This window comes from Gymnodraco acuticeps, unplaced genomic scaffold (genome assembly GCF_902827175.1).
Source record: "Gymnodraco acuticeps unplaced genomic scaffold, fGymAcu1.1, whole genome shotgun sequence".
Taxonomy (NCBI): Eukaryota; Metazoa; Chordata; class Actinopteri; order Perciformes; family Bathydraconidae; genus Gymnodraco; species Gymnodraco acuticeps.
The window spans coordinates 962,437-980,949 of record NW_022992191.1 but is presented as its reverse complement, the minus strand read 5'-3'; the positions used below and the strand labels follow the sequence as shown (position 1 = coordinate 980,949).

The 18,513-nt window shown below is 41.0% G+C and overlaps 1 protein-coding gene across 2 annotated transcripts; it reads right to left on the bottom strand.

Moving 5' to 3' along the window:
- Nucleotides 1–1,495: 1,495 nt before the first annotated feature.
- tbc1d19 (TBC1 domain family, member 19) lies at nucleotides 1,496–18,112 on the bottom strand. Of its 2 annotated transcripts, none has more exons than XR_004567971.1 (21): nucleotides 17,878–18,112; nucleotides 17,661–17,733; nucleotides 17,514–17,559; nucleotides 16,051–16,126; nucleotides 15,835–15,909; nucleotides 15,583–15,646; nucleotides 14,249–14,295; nucleotides 14,063–14,173; nucleotides 13,813–13,885; nucleotides 12,890–12,928; nucleotides 8,886–8,998; nucleotides 6,865–6,939; nucleotides 6,697–6,759; nucleotides 4,864–4,948; nucleotides 4,617–4,661; nucleotides 4,399–4,426; nucleotides 4,202–4,311; nucleotides 4,022–4,113; nucleotides 3,481–3,596; nucleotides 3,300–3,370; nucleotides 1,496–2,416 (listed from the first exon to the last, which is right to left on the bottom strand). XR_004567971.1 is itself a non-coding variant. In XM_034205283.1 (21 exons), exons 1-21 carry the CDS (start codon nucleotides 17,971–17,973, stop codon nucleotides 2,342–2,344), a joined length of 1,578 nt encoding a protein of 525 aa, XP_034061174.1. In that variant the 5' UTR covers nucleotides 17,974–18,111; the 3' UTR covers nucleotides 1,496–2,341. The 2 variants fall into 2 exon arrangements, 1 of the variants encoding a protein (XP_034061174.1); XM_034205283.1 differs by having other exon boundaries at nucleotides 4,394–4,426; nucleotides 17,878–18,111.
- Between the last annotated feature and the right edge of the window lie 401 nt (nucleotides 18,113–18,513).

Genomic DNA, 18,513 nt, shown 5'->3' with positions numbered 1-18,513 from the left:
GTGATTGGCTGGAGTGTCCCAACATGGCAGAATGTGATTGGCTGCTTCAGACAGCATTTTTTTGGGTCTCTTTTCAAGACGCACAGCGCGAGAAATGTTAAAAAGGATAACACCGGTGTAATAGGGATTACTCTCTTTATCAAGCAAAGAGCTTTACTTTGAAGCCATCTGCTGCCATTTATTTTTCGGACAGTTTGGGGGCCCTGAGAATGTCCCCTTAACCCCCTCATACCAACATTACTAGTATTATTATAAATTAAAATAAAACATAAAATCGTGTTTTATCAATTGCCAATATTTACGTGTCTATTAAAATGTATATGAAAATGAAAAATAATCTAAAAACAGCATTCACATCCATGTGTCATTTTCTTTACAGAAGCATCCCACAGACCCTGTGTAGACAGCAAGCAGCATTTATTAAAATGACAGCACATCTGTTCCAGGAGAGACTCAGGCTCTATTACTTGCCGTAAAGCCTATAGAGACCATCTTAAAGTGACATTAAATACAGATTACTGCATTCTCAGGTGTCCCACATTCCCACATGACTCACCTAAGTTCTTACTGTCTCCAATGTATGCTTTGCATCTACTGAGGGTTGGTGGTGGAAACAGGCCATTCTCTTTGCGGTGCTCATTTGGCTTCTGATTTAGATTGTCGCACACCGGACAACCTTGATTTAGACTCTGACACATGCTTCGGACAAAGCCCTGGAGGTGGAGCGTTACCAGATAATTAAATTAAATTATCTTTTCCTGATCATCTTGATAACCCTTTATTGGTAAGTAATTGTTACCCGTATAAACACAAGTGAACCAGAGGCTTTACACAGGGCTGTGTTTATGTTGTGTTCCATTTGATATGGTTGAAACCTCATAGTTGCTAAAGCTCTCTGTACTATCAACAAGAAATCCTTTAGCTAACCTCAGAGCGATGAAGGACAGGAGTCTCATCTCTCTGCAATGCAGCATGTCAGCCACCAGGAGGGGGCTCTGAGAGTAAACAACGCAGCAGGTAATGGTCGTCTCAGCCTTCTGGGGGCCAAAGGAGGGGCCTGATAAAAGAGCCAGCCATGGGTGTCTTTGGTAAACAGGTGGCAGATGCAGCGGGGAGAGAGGGAGATACGAAAGAGAAGAACAGCATAATTCGATACGAGCCTGCAGGGAGGAAGGCGGCCAACAACGGGGGAGGGATCGAGCAGATGCTACATGTGGGAGTGGGGCGGAGGAGGGGCAGAAGGTCAAGAACCCTCGATGCTGCTATACCTGCCACTCGCATTTCAGACTCCTTTAGAAATGCCTATGGCGAGCTTCCAAAATACAGCACACCCTGCCCCATTATTTACCCCGTCACACAAGCTGGGAGAACATTTCAATTAAGGAGCAATACAAAGAAAGTCAGGCAGCAAAGTGCTGAAGCAGGACGGACTGAAAAGCTGCCAACATTTCAAAGTCTGAGCAGCCAAAGGATTAATAATTAATAACCAAGAGGAAGCGATTCAACAACTTTATTTTATATTTTTTTTAATTGTTTTTTTATGTCGCAATATACATGATGTGAAGATGTGTGGGATAAAAGACATTGGCATTGACCTACATAGAATACTGTAAATAATATAGACATTTTATTTAAATAAAACAAATAAAAAACTGTACAAAATAGGTGCATATATATTCAGGAATTAAATGCATGATTTAAACAAATCATCATTAAATAAGATACATTTCCCTTAAGCAGTAATATGCTTCATAAATATAATAAAGTGTACACACAGCAGCTTCTAAATCATATAAGTGTTATATAATCCAGTTTATTTGACTATCTCTCTCCACACTGCCGCACGCTAAGGCCTAATCGGCTCCTTCATCAGCTACAGCAGTATCTAATAGTGTTACAACCAGCAGAGGAAATTACAGGAGCTAATTAACACTTCATTCGCCGATTTTTGAGATGTTGTTCTCCTTTTGCAACACAATTACTGCTTCATGCAACTCCTAATGAGCTCCTCAGCTGATCCCAGCACTGCTGTGAGGTCGTCTGTCCTGCAGGGCGTATGGCTTCAGGAGGTTAGCTTAACCTTAGCGGCTTGTAGGCTATACTTACATACTGTATAACATCTAATGACATGATAGCGGGTATTCGCTATTTAGGGTGCATCCATGCTAAAGAGGGGTTTGGCTGTTAGTGCGAGAGGAGGTGTGTGATGCTTGGGTTTTCCTTCATGATGTCTTGATATATAACACTCATGGCATTTCAAAGTGGCGTTTCAAAGTGTCCCTTATTGCTCCACGTGGCGTTGACCGTACGTACCGCGACTCACATCCCGCAGTTTTTCTCCTCAGATGGCGGTGGCGAATAGAAAGATCTGGATGAGCGGCATGACCTTCAGAGTGGAAAGGTCGGCGAGGACGGCCTGCAGTGTGCGTGTCAAACAAAAACACAGATAAGATTTCTGAATTCCCGCCCCTCATGCCCAGAGCAATCTAAGCTCGCGAGAAGGTGCGGCGAGGCACATCTTGACCCCTTTTCGGGATATCAAAAAAGCAGCACACACGCATAATGAGGATGCCGGATCCTTGGGAAGCGACAATCCATGCTTAAGAGCACACCGCTCCCCCACCCCTGTCCTTTTGGGAATCGGGGGAGATGAAATGTAGGGAGCCTATCATGTTAAGAGAAAGGGTTTGATATTTCAAGGCATGAGGTTCTAAATATAAGACGAGGAGCAGTATGTTATATCTTCTCTCCGCTGGGGCAGGTGGTAAATGAGCAAGCAAGTGCCGGCCAGCGTCTTAGAGCAGCCAATCAGCCGAGGCGTCATAATGTAGTTTAACCCCCTCACCCTCAGGGGGGGGGTGGGAGTGAGGCGAGTCATCGTATGGTTTACTATCAGTCATACGATAGTGGGACCCCAGTATGGAAGCATACTGCGTGCTGGCATGCACAAGAATAACGTGAGTGTAATAAAGCAGCGTGAGTGACATGCAGGAGCTAATAGGTGTGTGTATGACCTATGACCGTATCAAAGTAATCAACACAGTTCTGCGCAGATAGAAGCCCCTTTTTTTAAATAGGTCTGATCTTCTTCAGCAGAGGTTATATGAAGATATCAAGCTAAAGGGGTAAGAAAGCTTAAGTGTCTAGCCAGCCATTTCTTTCAGACATGTGCATGCAGAAGACTGGGTTACTGCTATTGGCTGATCATCAACAGCTATTTACAGCCTTCAAGGAGCATGTGAGAGACAGGGATAGGACTGGAGTTTCACACACACAGGTCTGCTGCGAGATGGACATACCTCAGCTGAGGCCAGCGACGTCACTTCCATCAGGTTCTCGGCGCGGAAGGCGAACACAGCGGCTGCTAGGACTGGAGGATGTGGAGGAGTGGGAAAAGAAGGGGGGGGAACAGAGAAAAGGGGGTTTACATAGAGGGACATAAGAGAAGCAGAAGGTTATTGTACAGCCAACAGCTCTTACCTGCGACCACCTCCAGGGAGTCGTACCCCAGGATCCGGTCCCAGAGAAGGAGCAGCTGGTCAGAGGACAGATAGCCAGAAAAGGCCCTCACCATCCACTTAAAGGCAATACGCAGCCTGAGGGACAAACCATCACATCTTTAGGCTCTATGAAGGTTCATTAGGAAGTTGTAATTCTAGCAATTCACCACAAGATGGCAGCAGCTCGTTACGGAAACAAGACCTGGTGGATGTGATTCTTCACTATATTAAATACAGAAACAGGATTAAGCTTTAAGAACCTGGATGGAAAAACACAAATAGGGTAATACCAACAAAAAAAACATCATATATTTTATGCCCAACTTGTGCGCCTGTGGAAAGGAACAAGATGTGGGGATTATGGACCTGACAATGTTGGTTTTTGGTCACTTTAATCATTGTTTTGAGTTGACGAGGAGTTGTTGTGTGTGAATGCATTAGTCGTTAAGTCCATCACTTTAAAGACAAATTAGGGCAAATACATAACAGGATGAGGATGAAGCAGAGTGCAGTGTACTCACGGTTGCGCCTCGATCTGTCTCAGGTGGTAGAAGAGCTGAGGCAGGTGGGTCTGCAGCAGCCGCTCGAACTGCAGGCACAGAGACACAACCCCCTGCAGGAGCACATGTGTTCAGTGACAGTAGATATAAACAGAAGTGTTTTGTTTAGTTATATAAAAGACGGGTTAGCAGAGAGCTTACCGAGGGAGAGGAGGAGATGGAGTGCAGTCTGAAGAAGTAGCGGCTGTACATTTCCCTGAAAACACTGTACAGCTTCGAAGGCTCGTTGTACAGGAAACACAAAGGTGCCACTGTGGGACCACACAGACACACACTGTTATATGTTGCTCTTGTAAGTGAGTGTAATAAATAAGAGGTGCAAAATACACTCACCATACATTGAAAACCCATGGAAAGGGATAACACCTGTGTGAATAAGATAGTGCAGTTATTATAAATAAATATGAACTGTCGTCAATCTAGAAAAATTGCATTTATTTTAGTCTTTGTACAGAAAATGTCACTGATGATAAAAAACTTCATGTGAATTTTAATTTTTTTAATGTGGTTTTATTGTTTCCTATAAAAACGAATTAGTCTGAAGTTGCAAACTCACCGTTGGGAGGATAAACAACAGCACTCTCTTCATCTTCTCCTTTCCCTGTTAGACACACACAGATCAATCCATAAGCAAGACCTACAACACAGTGTATTGTTGTGTGTGTGTGTGTGTGTGTGTGTGTGTGTGTGTGTGTGTGTGTGTGTGTGTGTGTGTGTGTGTGTGTGTGTGTGTGTGTGTGTGTGTGTGTGGGTGTGTGTGGGTGTGTGTGTGTGTGTCCTCGGTGAAGGGCGCATCATCTCACCCTGGATGAAGGACTTGGGAGGAGTAGCGCTGTTGTACTTGAAGTGCTCCAAGACGGCGGTGTCTCTGGAGAAACACAGCAACACCTGGGAACACACAGGTTTGGGATTAGACACAATATGGATATCATCTTTGCCTGACGACCGGGGAAATAAGAGGCAGTGGTTATCGCACTTTATTTTGCTCTGTGATGGCCTTACTTTGAAATCTATAAGAGCCACTGTTCAGGATGTACTGAGCCCCGAGGTACTGCTTATTTCCCAAAGTGACGTTGAAGCTCTTACCATTACAGTCCAATTTCTGAGAAACTATTACTTTTTCCCTGTCCACTTCCCATGAAGTGCATCTGAGGGGAAATCATCTCTGCTTAGGAGACTCCTCACAATGACAGCAAATGAGCTGGTAGGTTTTTATCTGCTTTTCAAAGATTGTATACTGGGAAGCACCTGCTCTTTCAGGGTCTTACAGGAAATAGGATCATCTAATATAACTGCGCCATGACATCTTGAGTTTCTTTTTCAGTCACTAAAAGAAAATGTATTAATGAATCGTTACGATAAAAACAGCCACACTTCTTTAATGTTTAATGTTTCACTGCCTAGAGAGTTTATCACGAGTCAATATTGAAGACGATATGAGGGCTTTGTTCCTCGGTCAGCTACTAAAGAGTTTGACATGTTAACAGCTGCTGAATAATCCCGTTGCCGAGTAAATGCTCGTCTATCAGCGCCAAAGGCAAACAGAGAGGTGACCGCGAGAGAAGCCCATCCGTCATTGTAGGTAGGGAGGAATGCAGTTTTACAGTGACATTGAATTTACATGATAGTAACAAGTTCATTGGGGATGCCAAATGTCTTACAGTTGAATAGAGAGGTTTATTTGTTGCTTAGCAAGTGATATTGAATATTTGAAGAAGTCCACATTTTTTTAACGGTTAGTAAATAATAATTCATTTATTTTATATAGGCGCCTTTCAAGGCTCTCAAGGTTGCCGTACAAACACATATAAAACAAGATACACAATACATAACACCAGCATAAGAAACATGAACAAGACAATGCAGTATATAAATCAATCAAATAAATAAAACAGAGGATGTGTGATAGTGAAAAACATTTGAGGGCCAAGAATTTGTGTAATTAAAGATTGTGTTTTTTTTCGGTTATATGTTACATACACAAACAATAAAGCGCTAAAGTTTGAACAGTTTTTGTAATTTAACACCAATCACTGGTTTGACATAGGATACATTGGGAAAAGGTGATTGATGCTTAATTTATATGGATATTTGATGTCCTAGAGCAGTGATTCTCAAATGGGGGTACGCGGACCCCTAGGGGTACGTTGGGGTACTGCAGGGGGTACGTGAGATTCAAAAAAAAAAAATACCATGCATGATTACAAAAATAATCTTAGTACAATAAGTTAAATAGAAAACACAATTTTATATAAAATATATAAAAATGTCAAATTTGTCAGATATTACTTACAGTTGAAAAACTCCTTGGAAAAATCAGTTTAAAATAAATGTCGTTATGTTATTTTTTTTCATGCATAAAATGAAATATCCTTAGTTTGTTGTAATGCATGCATGAAGGAGTCAATAAATCACACACTGAGGGAACATCACTATATTGGAATTATTTGTATAGGCTTTTTCGATCAAAAATGTTCGGGTCGGTCAGGGGGTACTTGGCTGAGAAAATGTTTCAAAGGGGGTACATTACTGAAAAAAGTTTGAGAAGCACTGTCCTAGAGAGTCATTAAAACAACATTATCAAGGGTAAGTGTACTTGTATGGAAAATAATGAGAGATCGGGAGCTGAACTCTACCTGATAGAGGAAGTCCTCAAACACAAAGTAGTAGTCGTCATTGCTGGCGGTGAGCTTCACATCCTGTTGGGCAGGCATTCAAATGTAGTCAATGTTATGAATACCAGCTAAAGTCTTCGAAAAGAAACATAACTCAATAAATATGTGCAGCTTGTTAACCTAAAGTACCTTATAGATGAGGTTGTCCACCAGCAGGTCGTGCTGTATGACTCCAGCCGTCAGCTGTTCATAATACATCACATCCTGAAACACACAGATCCAACAAGGTTTATTATTTGGGAAGTAACTTATGGAAAATATAATATAATACAAAGTTGTTTAATATGCGTCGGCTTTGGGATATTCTTTTTGTTAGAGAATAATTCTCCTTTACTCCTAAGATATCTAACCTTTTTGCCCTTTGACGTTTATGACCAACCCTGACGTCTGTTATCTCCTTTAAGGAATGTGCTGCTCCAGCTATAATATTGTTATTCCCAGTTCAACTCTCGGTCACAGATGGTTTATGATTGTGAGAACGCTGGCTTCGAGCCTAAGAGTCAGACAAGTGATTCAGTGTCTCCAGATGTTGGGGCTATCTCCAGTGTTCCTAGATGTTTACGTTATCTCCCCCAATATGTTGATTAACTCTCTGTAAACTAGTAAGAAGAGCTATCGAGAGAGAATTGATGTGGCAACTCTCCCGGGCGGTCAGAACCTCTGGCTGCTGTGACTTGTGATGTGAATCCTCCGGCCGATACTCGTAATAATCCATCAGTGTTTGACATCAAAGCTCCAACTCTCCTCGTGTCTCTCTGAGTCCTGACTCTCCATTGCTGCAGAAGTTTCCCTTACACTTTTGATAATCTTATAATGTCTGACTTTGATGTTTTTAAAGAGGCCCTATAATGCTTTTAGGGGTTTTCCCATTCCTGACTCAACCAAGCCGTTATATAAAAGTGTTCTCTAATATTGTATATGAACTCGATATTGTGCCCGTTGTATTTGTCTGTTTGTATTTTTTATGGAGAGTTTATTCTTATTGAGGTCTGGTCATATACATGTAATGATATTTTCTGGAAGAAGGGAAATTCCAGTTCTCTGATGGTATATAAAGAGCACCGTGTTTGTGGATAAATCAAGTTTATGTGATCGGACAGCGGTGACAGGAGGATTCAAACAAACTTAAAGGAAGGGTATCGTGTTTCCGACCACATGGCTAAACTCAGACGTGTCTCCGGTCTGAGACGGGTCGAATCAGTGCTGCGGATGTGAGGAGAACAGAAACAGAGATGGTCATTTTGACAGCTGAGTGAGACTTTTAACCACTGTGGTAATATGGACAGCATCAGAGGAAGTTCTGCTAAAATACTTGGAATTGATATATATCAACTTGGAAGCTAGGCTCATATTAGATGACAGACAGAAAACCTCACTGTTTTGGTGTATTACAATAGCTCTAGCCTGTTCCAATTTAAAAAAGCAGGTTTTGTTATTTTTTCTATTTTTGTCTTAGCTCAAAGAAAGCTGACACATTCTGTCCAAAGTCAACTCTGACTGTTTAATGTGTTTGGCCTTGTTCGATCCAGAGCCATGCTAACACTCTCCAGACCTCAGTCAGGACCCTGTAACTCTTCCTCAGAAATCAATCCTCCTCCCATCACAAGCATTATTTTATCGTCTCCACAGACTCTTTGCCACACAGGCTGCTCTGTTTGGGCTAACTGTGCTAAATCGGTAGCATTTGATTATCTTAGCATTTGTTCACAATGGACAAGTGACAGTTATGATAAAACTAAGGTAAACAGGAGGGGGGGTTAAACACAGATTATGTTGCAGGTCAGTTGGTTCTGCTGGGTTTTACTCTACAGTGTTTATCCCAGGATAACAATTACAATACTACATTCTCCCAAATAACTGATTGTTAACTGTGAAAAGGTCACCTTGTAGTAACCATGCAGTTTGGGAATCTCTGCAGCTGTGTGACTGCTGCCTCACAACAAACCCTGACAGCTAACAGCTGCAACCAGGGTGCAACTCAGCTGTGTGTGTGTGTGTGTGTGTGTGTGTGTGTGTGTGTGTGTGTGCGTGTGTGTGCGTGTGTGTGTGTATATGTGTGTGTGTGTGTGTGTGTGTGTGTGTGTGTGTGTGTGTGTGTGTGTGTGTGTGTGTGTGTGTGTGTGTGTGTGTGTGTGAGATGCATTCAGTACCTGAGGCTGGTTGGTAGAGTTGAGGATGAGGGCCCACAGGTCGGCCCGCAGCCCGGTGGGACAGCCCTGCCGGCTGTACTGCTGCGCCGCCGCACTGTCCTGCTCCAACACCACTGGACCAACAGGAGACAAAGAGTTAAAACCAAAACAAGTGAAATGGAAAAGGGGCATTAGAGAGAAAGTCATGGATAGACATGTTTCCTCCATGCCCAGTTTTAGTAATTTATTATCTAATATAATAGAGTCAAAGTTACTCAAACAAAGGTAATTACAATTAAATAAATCATAATAAGCAGCAAGTAGATAATAAGCAGAGTTGTGCAGCTCTATTCATTGACCTTTCCAAAGGGTTTGATACCGTCGATCATCGCATTTTAAAGCAGAGGCTAGCCAGTATAGGCATATCCAGCCATGCAGTGGGGTGGTTTGTGAACTACCTCTCTGAAAGGTCCCAATGTGTTCACTTTGATGGGCTCACTTCTGAGTGGTTGAACATTGCTAATGGTGTTCCTCAAGGTTCAGTTTTAGGTCCACTTTTATTCTCCATATATATCATCAGTTTAGGTGAAAATGTGAATGAAGCTACTTTTCATTTTTATGCTGATGATACCGTGATGTACTGTGCAGGTCCCTCCATTAAGGAGGCTGGTGTTAAATTACAGGCTGTTTTTAACATTATTCAGACTCAGCTCTCTGAGCTTAAGCTTCTTTTAAATGTTGATAAAACCAAGGTAATGCTCTTTTCTAAAGCTAAAAAGACACCAGAGCCTGTTTTGGATATTGTTACTATGCCAGGACAAGTACTTGAAGTGGTTACCTGTTATAAATACCTTGGTATCTGGCTTGATGATTGTCTTACTTTTAAACTTCATGTCAATAACCTGCTTAAAAGGCTGAGGGCTAGGTTTCTTTTTCAGAAACAAGTCCTGTTTCTCTTTTGAGGCCAGGAAAAGGCTAGTCACTGTGACCTTTTTACCTGTGCTGGACTATGGTGATTTGTTGTATATGAATGCACCTGCCTATTGCCTGAACAAGTTAGATGCCGCCTATCACAGCGCACTGAGATTTGTCACAAATTGTAAAGCACTTACTCATCACTGTACCCTGTATGCCAAGGCAGGTTTGCCATCACTTACTGTAAGAGGCTCAGTCATTGGTACACGTTTATTTATAAAGCTTTGTTGGGTAAACTCCCGTATTATATCTGCTCTCTGATAACACAGAGAGTTGCAAGCAGCTATTACTATGGGCACTTGTAAATGTCTATAACTATGTAAATGTATCCTGTAAATATAATGTATGATGTCCTTTATTGTTTTATGTTTCATGTGGAACCTATTTGCTGCAGGTCTCCCTTGAAAAAGAGATCTACTATGATCTCAATGGGACCAATCTCGTTAAATAAAGGTTTGAAATTAAATTAAATTAAAATCATTAAATTAAACTGCATACAATTCATTATGTTGAATTGATTTTAATTCATTGCAATACTTTTGAATATGTATTGATAATTCAGTTGAAATAAACTACCGGTAGTTAAATAAAACCAAATAACTCACATTTAATTTAAATAAAATGTATTACATTATATCAAATTAATCATGTTAAATTAATTGCAATTCAAAAAGTCAATTTAATTCAATAAATTAAAAATATAAAACACAAAAATATATTAAGAGTTCAATTAAATTACATCAAGTCGATTATTATGAATTTCATTTATTCACTAGACTTTAGTATATGTGCCCAACATTAGAGAGCCTCTAGATTTTCTGTCAGAGTGACATAATCTGTACACACAGCTGCTGGGAAACTGAACACCTGTGAGTCTTGAATAACCGCACGACAACAACAAAAACAACCCTGCAGCGGTTAAGAGGTTTGTTTTGGAAAGGATTACATGTAAATCCATTAGAAGAAAAACAAAACATATATTTTAACAGAAACTTTGATCCATCCAAAAAACAATTCAATAACTTATGAAGATGACTGTCTACAAAATGTCACGACAATGATTCATCTGAAAAAGTGGGCAAGCTACGGTCACATCTACAGTCACTAATTCATTCCCTCCCTCTGAAAATGTATAAACAAAAATAACTTTCCTAAAAACACTCAGACAAACGCTGGAAACAACCTCTCCCACGTCTCCATTCAACCCTAAATCTCTGTTGTGGCAGGAGCCAGAAAGCACACAGCCCTTGAGTGAAGGTGCTGGCCAGTCATAACATAAACCAACGCACTGCTAAACTCTTACATTTCATATTTGAGTGCACTTAACACTTGGCCTGGAGCACGACTCGCAGCTCGCAGCCAACCAGGGGGGAATTAGTGAACCAGGGCTTGTGGCAGGATGAGTATTCAGAGCAGATTGTGTTTTTTTTAAGTTGTTGTCGATTGATGTCTGATTGGTGTCCATAATAAGGTGGCTGTTGACACTGGGTTCATGGCAGAGCGATGAGATAAGAGGTGAAGTGTCTCGTGAGCTGATTACTGCACCTAAGGGAGTCATTAAGTTCACATTGGGGATTTTCTGTTAAACTCCAACAGATATTTCTTAATATACTGGATTTCAAACTCTGTATATATGATCAAATGTTATATATCTTCACAGCTTCTTAGAGCAGTGTCTATTTCAATTCAAGTTTATTTATATAGCCCAAAATCACAAATCCTATTTGTCTCAGAGGGCTTCACAAGTCAACAAACACAATTGGGAATGTAAAACAATGTAAAAACAACAAACGTATCTTATAAGATCAATGTGAAAATACCAATTTAAAAAGAAACACAACACAATGACACAAATACAGAGTACAATAAATACAATTCCATAAAACGAAGGGTCCATGAGGATGTATAAAAGGGGGTTTGAACCCAGTCTTAACTGTACGCTGTACTAAAGAGGAAAGTCTTTAACCTACTCTTAAATGTGTGGACACTGTCTGCCTGCCTAATCGTCACTGGAAGTTGATTCCAGAGGAACGGGGCTTGGTAGCTGAAAGCTCTGCACCTGACCTTTTTTTGTGGACTCTGGGAACCACCAACAGACTCTGGGATCTTAATGCCCTAGAGGGGCAATAGGAGATTACAAGATCCTGTAGGTAGGATGGTCCCTGACCATTTATAATAATAATAATAAATGTATTTTCTCTGGCGCTTTTCTTGAACCCAAAGACGCTTTACATTTGGGAGGGAGGGTAGACAAACAAAACAAAAACAAAGCCAAAAATAAACAAAGAAACAAAACAAAACAGAAAAGCAGTCAGGAGGAAGTTGGTTGAGAGGGGGGGGGGGGGCTTATGGATACAGAGTTGAAGAGGTGGGTTTTGAGGCGGGACTGGAACAGGGTGAGGGCTTTGGGATTTAGCGCTTTGTTTGCGAGTAAAAGTATTTTTAAATCAATCCTGGACTTAACTGGTAGCCAGTGCAATGCTGCTAAAACAGGAGTGATGTGGTCCATCGTCTTTGTTCCTGTTAAAAGCCGTGCTGCAGCATTTTGTATGAATTGAAGGGTCTTTAATGATGAGTTTGGACAGCCTGATAAAAAGGGACTTGCAATAATCCAGCCTGAAGATAAAAAGCCTGGAGATAAAAAGTCTATAAAAGTGTTCCCTTCTCTCTTGTGGGTTGTATTCTTTTAAAAAGTGGTTCAGAGTGGATATAATTAGATTTGTTGATACTGATCTCTCAAAAAAAGACTCTTTCATGTAAAAATAAAACCAGATCTGTAACGGTACGGATATAAAACACAAAACCCCAGGCTGCAAATGTAGACTACGGTTCCTTCCTCTGCTTAATATTGTGTTGCAGAGAGTAAATATTGACTAAATCAGTAATATGTATGACACTCCTTGTAGCCTCTGGATCGTGCAGCTGTAGTATTTTCAAAAGGAATTGTCCCACATTTGTGCACCTTAATCCAACAATAAGAATGCCCATAACCAAGAAATACGACCACAGAACAGATATATACTTAGAAACTATTTCAAACAAACACTGACCTTTTTTCCCGATTTGAACATACTCGTTTTCAAACATGTCTGCAGAGGGATAAAGAAAGACAGAACAAAACAGGTACATAAATAATGTCTTGGTCGCGACACCGTTTTTTAAACTAACGTTATCTCTTTGATTTACAAACACAGAGACGCTGGATGGGATTCTATTTAAAGCCTAAACACCAGGCTGTAAAAATGTAAATATCTGGACTCAAGAAAGATATTGTTTGAGAAGACCCATACAGCCGCGTGGCACAGCGGAGGCCAGACGCTAAACACACCATTAAACCACAGGGGGCATTAGGTAAACACATTTATTTGTGTTACTCTGGATAATTACTGCTAGATTAAAATATGCTTTGGATATTAACAAGCTGCTGAATGGATCTGTTACATGTCTTTATTACCAATCATATATGGCACATATTTGACAGGATGAAAAGTCAGCTGAAAGGTTAAATAGCCATTAAAGCTGCCAAACATCCAAAACATTCTCAGCTGGAAATTATTCAGCTATGACACGAAGGTCTTGCATGCAACGTCACGTGTCGTGGTGACAAAAAACGTTGAACTAGCTGGATGATTTAAGGAATCGTTTAACAATTTAGGAAATGTGGCCGTTTGGTTGCTTGCAAAGAGTTACAGGAGAAGATCAATCCCCCATCTAGGGTCTGTTTCTGAAAACCAGCAGCTGCTTGGCTTAATTTACAGAGACAGTCTAGCTGTTCACCCTTTTCCAGTCGTTATGCTAAGCTAAGCTAGGCTAGTCACTGGCTCCAGCAAAAATAACAAACCAAGGATTGTTGTCAAGCATCAATTTCCTATTTGAACTCTTGCAAAGAAAGTAATTGAGAGTATCTCCCCAAAAAACTCTTCCTTTAACTCTGATGGTGCGTAAAGGAGTGGGTTTGCTCTTTTGTGGATACCTGGATGGATGTGTGCATGGTCATCAATCCCCAACTGCCCTGAGGTCAGGTTCAGCTCTGAGTAGGCCTGTCTCTGAGAGTCGAAAGAGATAAAGAAAATCACATAACCGATTTCAAAACCTGTGTGCTGTTCATGGGGCAGCTTACTGGGATGTACTGGCTGTTATATGCATTCATCTCATGAGGTCAGGTATGGACAAACCATCCGCAGAAAGACAGAAACATCACAGTGATACCACGGCCCCCCTACCAGCTGTGGGATGTCCCGGACATTGAGGGGAACCTGGATGAGACCCCAGTGGCTCCTGACTCCCACATCCTCGCTGCCGTCATGATTTGGGTTCCTCAAGCTGATTAACACCTGTGTAGAAAGCAAACATGTCTTATCCTTTTTTCTTTCTTCAAATTGCAGTTTGAAATGAATTACACTGCCTACCTCCAGGAAGTCTTTAGGGGCATATACAGGCCTGACGCTCGTTAAATCTGTAGAGACACAATGACGTTAACGCATCTCTGCAATACATTACTGTAAAAAGGACACTTTGTAAGTGGTACTTCCACACAGTGTTTACATGTGCTATTCCAGAAGAGGTTTAGCAGCTGTTAAACCTAGACTACACAAAAGAATCCAACCATTAGGTCCATGTAGTCAACTTGAACTTGCACATAGTTCAGCATGCATTTGTGACTCAACTACTCAAGTCAAAAGGACAGCACAGGAAAGCTGAGGCACACTCATCCCGCTCTAAGTGGGACTTCTTCGGAGCGTGGCAGTAAATGTAAGTGCTGTGTCATCCCCCAGAATGAGGGCATGTTAAGGTTTGGACGGAAGGAGGGGTGCTGCGTGTTATCTCCGTCCGAGGAGTCTGGACAGTTTCTATACTCGCAGTCCAAAGTGTTTATAGTCGGGGGACGGCACATCCTAAATGTTATTATATGAGCAGTGAGCTGTGATAGCATTGTTAGGAAACAGGGTTACCGTGTTCTCTCCAAATGTGCCGGCTTGAAGTGCAAATGGTTTGGTTCATTGAGAGGTTTTCACAGTGAGAGCTTAGATGTGTCTGAGACAAAATGCTCAATAATACTAAATATTTAAGCTGGGAGGACGACAATGACATTATGCACGGAAGCAGCTAGGGGGCTAATAATAAGTGGTGTGATTCATGGCAGCACGGAGGATGTGGTTTTGACCTTCGAGGCCAGTGGAGACAGAACACCAGAATATATAATATCCCAGTGATGCAGACTGCAAAATAAATGATTTTTTTAAACCAAAGAAACGCAATGTGGGTTGGTGAACTATCCAAATCGCAGTAAGGGCATGTTTTGTTAAGGCAAATTGTGTGAGAATATCATTCAGAATGAAATGGTGTGGTGCCGCAGAGAAGCTTATACATGGTAACCTACAGACAAAAACAAATCTCCTTATTTGTTGCAGACATTTTTAGAATATCCACAAAAAAAAATGTAAATGTGTTTTTCAATTATAATGTGAATAATTTTAAAATGACCGCAAATATTATCATTGTTGCAATATCAGTTAAAAAATAATCGCAGTTGATTATTTTATTTTTTTATATCATGCTGCCTTAATCTCCTCTCGGTGAATACTGGTTACAAAGGGAAACATTGCAGTGGTTTAAAGACGTGTTAATCTGATGCTAAATACAGCAGCGTCTGACTGATGCTCCAGCGCACAGACGCATCAACACTAATCTTTCATAAAAGGCAGATTGCTCAGGGCCAAACCCCTGGGTAACGTCTGCAGACCTGGTTCATCCGTGCCCATCTCGTTCCATTTGTTGCTCAGCTCCTTCTGCTCCGCTGCGGGCCTCTGGGGAGTGGGCGGGAAAGAGAGGATCTCAGCAAACAAAACACAAGTTGAAAATGTCACATCGGAGTAACGTGCTCATACATAAGAACACAGAGGCAAGTAATAAAAAGACTCAGGATCAGTCTAGCTACAGAAGCATTGCTATACAGGTTTAAGATGCAGTTGTTATTGTACAATATTTGAGCTACCATGCGAGCCAGAGGCACTCCGAGCTCTGTGCTCATGCTGTTCAGGCTTTTGAGGACACGCTTCTCCCAGCTCGCCTGTGGAAGAGAGCACACACACACACATTCAGAAACACTGGGCTTCAGACACCAAGAGGAGAGGCTGCGTCTTTGATATCAGCAGGAGAAAGGACATGTTGAGGAAGAGGGAGTGATGCAGATAAGAGGAGACAGGCTGACCTGAGCTTTGCGCATGTAAGCGAGCGGCTCTTTGAGATGTTCAGGAGGGGCAGCCGGGTGGCTGGGGGGCAACTGGCTAGAGTAAACAAACCGGGAGGGGGCGAAGAGTGTAAAAGCAGAACATTTCATTGAGTTAATACATAAGATGCCACAGGTAAGGTGTCAAACAAAAAGGTAGAAAACATTACCTTTAAAACAGGCACCATTAGCGCCCGGCTCAATAGGCTCGGATGAGTCATCTCCAGTCTTTCCCCCTCTAAGCATGCTTTAGTTTATTGAATGACTCAAGGTCTTAGAGCATTAAACAACCTTAAACCTAACCACCGATAAGAGCACATATGGCTGACTAATGGCCAAAAGGACGAGGCATTAGTCAAAGTCATATGTCATCCTTTAAAAGCAAAGCATTAGGAGTGCTAACTCTCAGTCTGAGCCTCAAGAGAGCGACGAGTGCTTGTTGCCCTCAAAAGGTAAAGGAGAGCAGTCGAGGAACACTTTTCAAAGCTGTTTATTCCAGTTTAAAGAGTTTTCCGGCTCAATTGCTCTAATAAAGATTATGAAAGGGAACTAAAAGGCCATAAATCTGGATTATTGTGGAGTACTAAACTTGTTTTACAATCTCTTATCGACATAATTCCAGTGTTTGTTTGCCAAAATAGCCGAGTGATGCGAGTAATGACGCTAATAATACTGATGGGAAATGAGAAAATAACAAATTGAGGTCAAAATATGTGCACAAAAATGTGCACTTTGCAACCAAATGATCTACTTTAATCATAACTGTAAACGAACAGCATGTTTACCCAGTGAGCTCTATCCTAATCTTACACTAGTGAGATGCTTGGCAATTAAAATGCATGCTGCCAGCACACCGATCATAAAAACCACAATCAGATGGAGAAAATCCTATAAAATAAATTAAATAAACATTTATAAGCTGTTAATAGTCAATTACCCAGCGGGGCTGGTTGCGCTTGTTAAAATGATCTCTTCCCCAAAACAACCCCAGTGATTAAAAACTCGAAACACACAGAATAAATCTGTGTTTTCTCAGACACTATTTGGCACAGGTTTTCACGAAGATGCTGCAATTGAGCTGCGGCAAACGTTTGATCAGCTTCCGTATCTCATCTAGAGAATAAAATACTTCATCAGTCAAAAAACATACTCAAAAGTGCATGACCAAAATGGCAGGTGACCAAAAAAAACTAAACGTTACCCTGATTTAAATGAGGGATTTCTCCACGTTTGAGACTTGTTGGAAATAGTGTGAATCGTGAAAGTACACAACAACAACAAAATATTGGTCTTTCTGTTTTTAGAAATTGTAATAAAAAAAGGCATATTAAAGTTATGGAAGGGCTAATTGCAAACCACAATCATCAGAGTAGCTCCTAACAGGTGTGTGTATAGATACAGGTGCATGTCACACAAAAAACACTTAAAAACTGAATGTAACTTACACATGCAGTTCTCTGTATACTGCATTCTGTAGCTGCCTTTCCCAGCCTGCAACACAAGGAAAAAAAAGGTTATTTATTATTGTTACATCATATATTTATTGCATTGTATGAGGAAAGGAGAAGACAGAAATATGAGAATACACCCACCTGATGTTTTGAGAAAACTGCGTACGTCCTCTTTAAGGGACTCCAATTTTATTTCAGGTTGATGCAAACATTCCTACACAACATTAGGGGAAATAAAGTTAGAAATTGTATCCGTTTTGCAACTTGTAAGAAGAAGTACAAATGCAACTGTTTACGACACTTTGAGGTGCACAACAACCTGCTCGTTAGCCACATGCTAGCTCGTTAGCTCACTCACTTTGGCTTGCCTCTCTATCTGTGAGTGTAAATGGCTTCCCTTCAGCCGCTGCACGATCTGAGCGATGGTCAGAGATAACTCGGAGCCTTCGTCCATCCTGCTTTATTTAAGTTGTGGGTGTGAAAGGGCACAGTTTGTTGTGTTGTTCACTAGCAGCATCCGGCTATGCGGCAGCCGCCCGCTGCAGAGGTTACTTGGCAACTGTGTCAGATCGTGTGCAGGGGATACAAGAACCAGATACTTTGGTTCCGACATGAAATATCAGTTCCGACGGTAAACAGTAACACATACATTAAACACCCGAGAAAATAACTTTACTTGCATTTATCTGACAGTTACATAAAATGACTCTTATAAAATCAGATTACAAAATATAATTCAATGTTATATCTCATCACCTTATAAGGTAGTGAATATTATCCAATAACATACCTTGACAGATGTAGTTTTATGCAGATTGAATACTACTTTGACTTTTGAGTACATTTAGCCTGTTAAAACACTTTTACTCGTAGTATGGAATACTTTTACGTTTTGGTAGTAAACAATCGTGGGATTTCTTCCATATTTCCCATTTTTGAAATAGTCACATAATGTTTTTTGTTGACCTCAACACTCTTGCCTATTCAAGTGTGT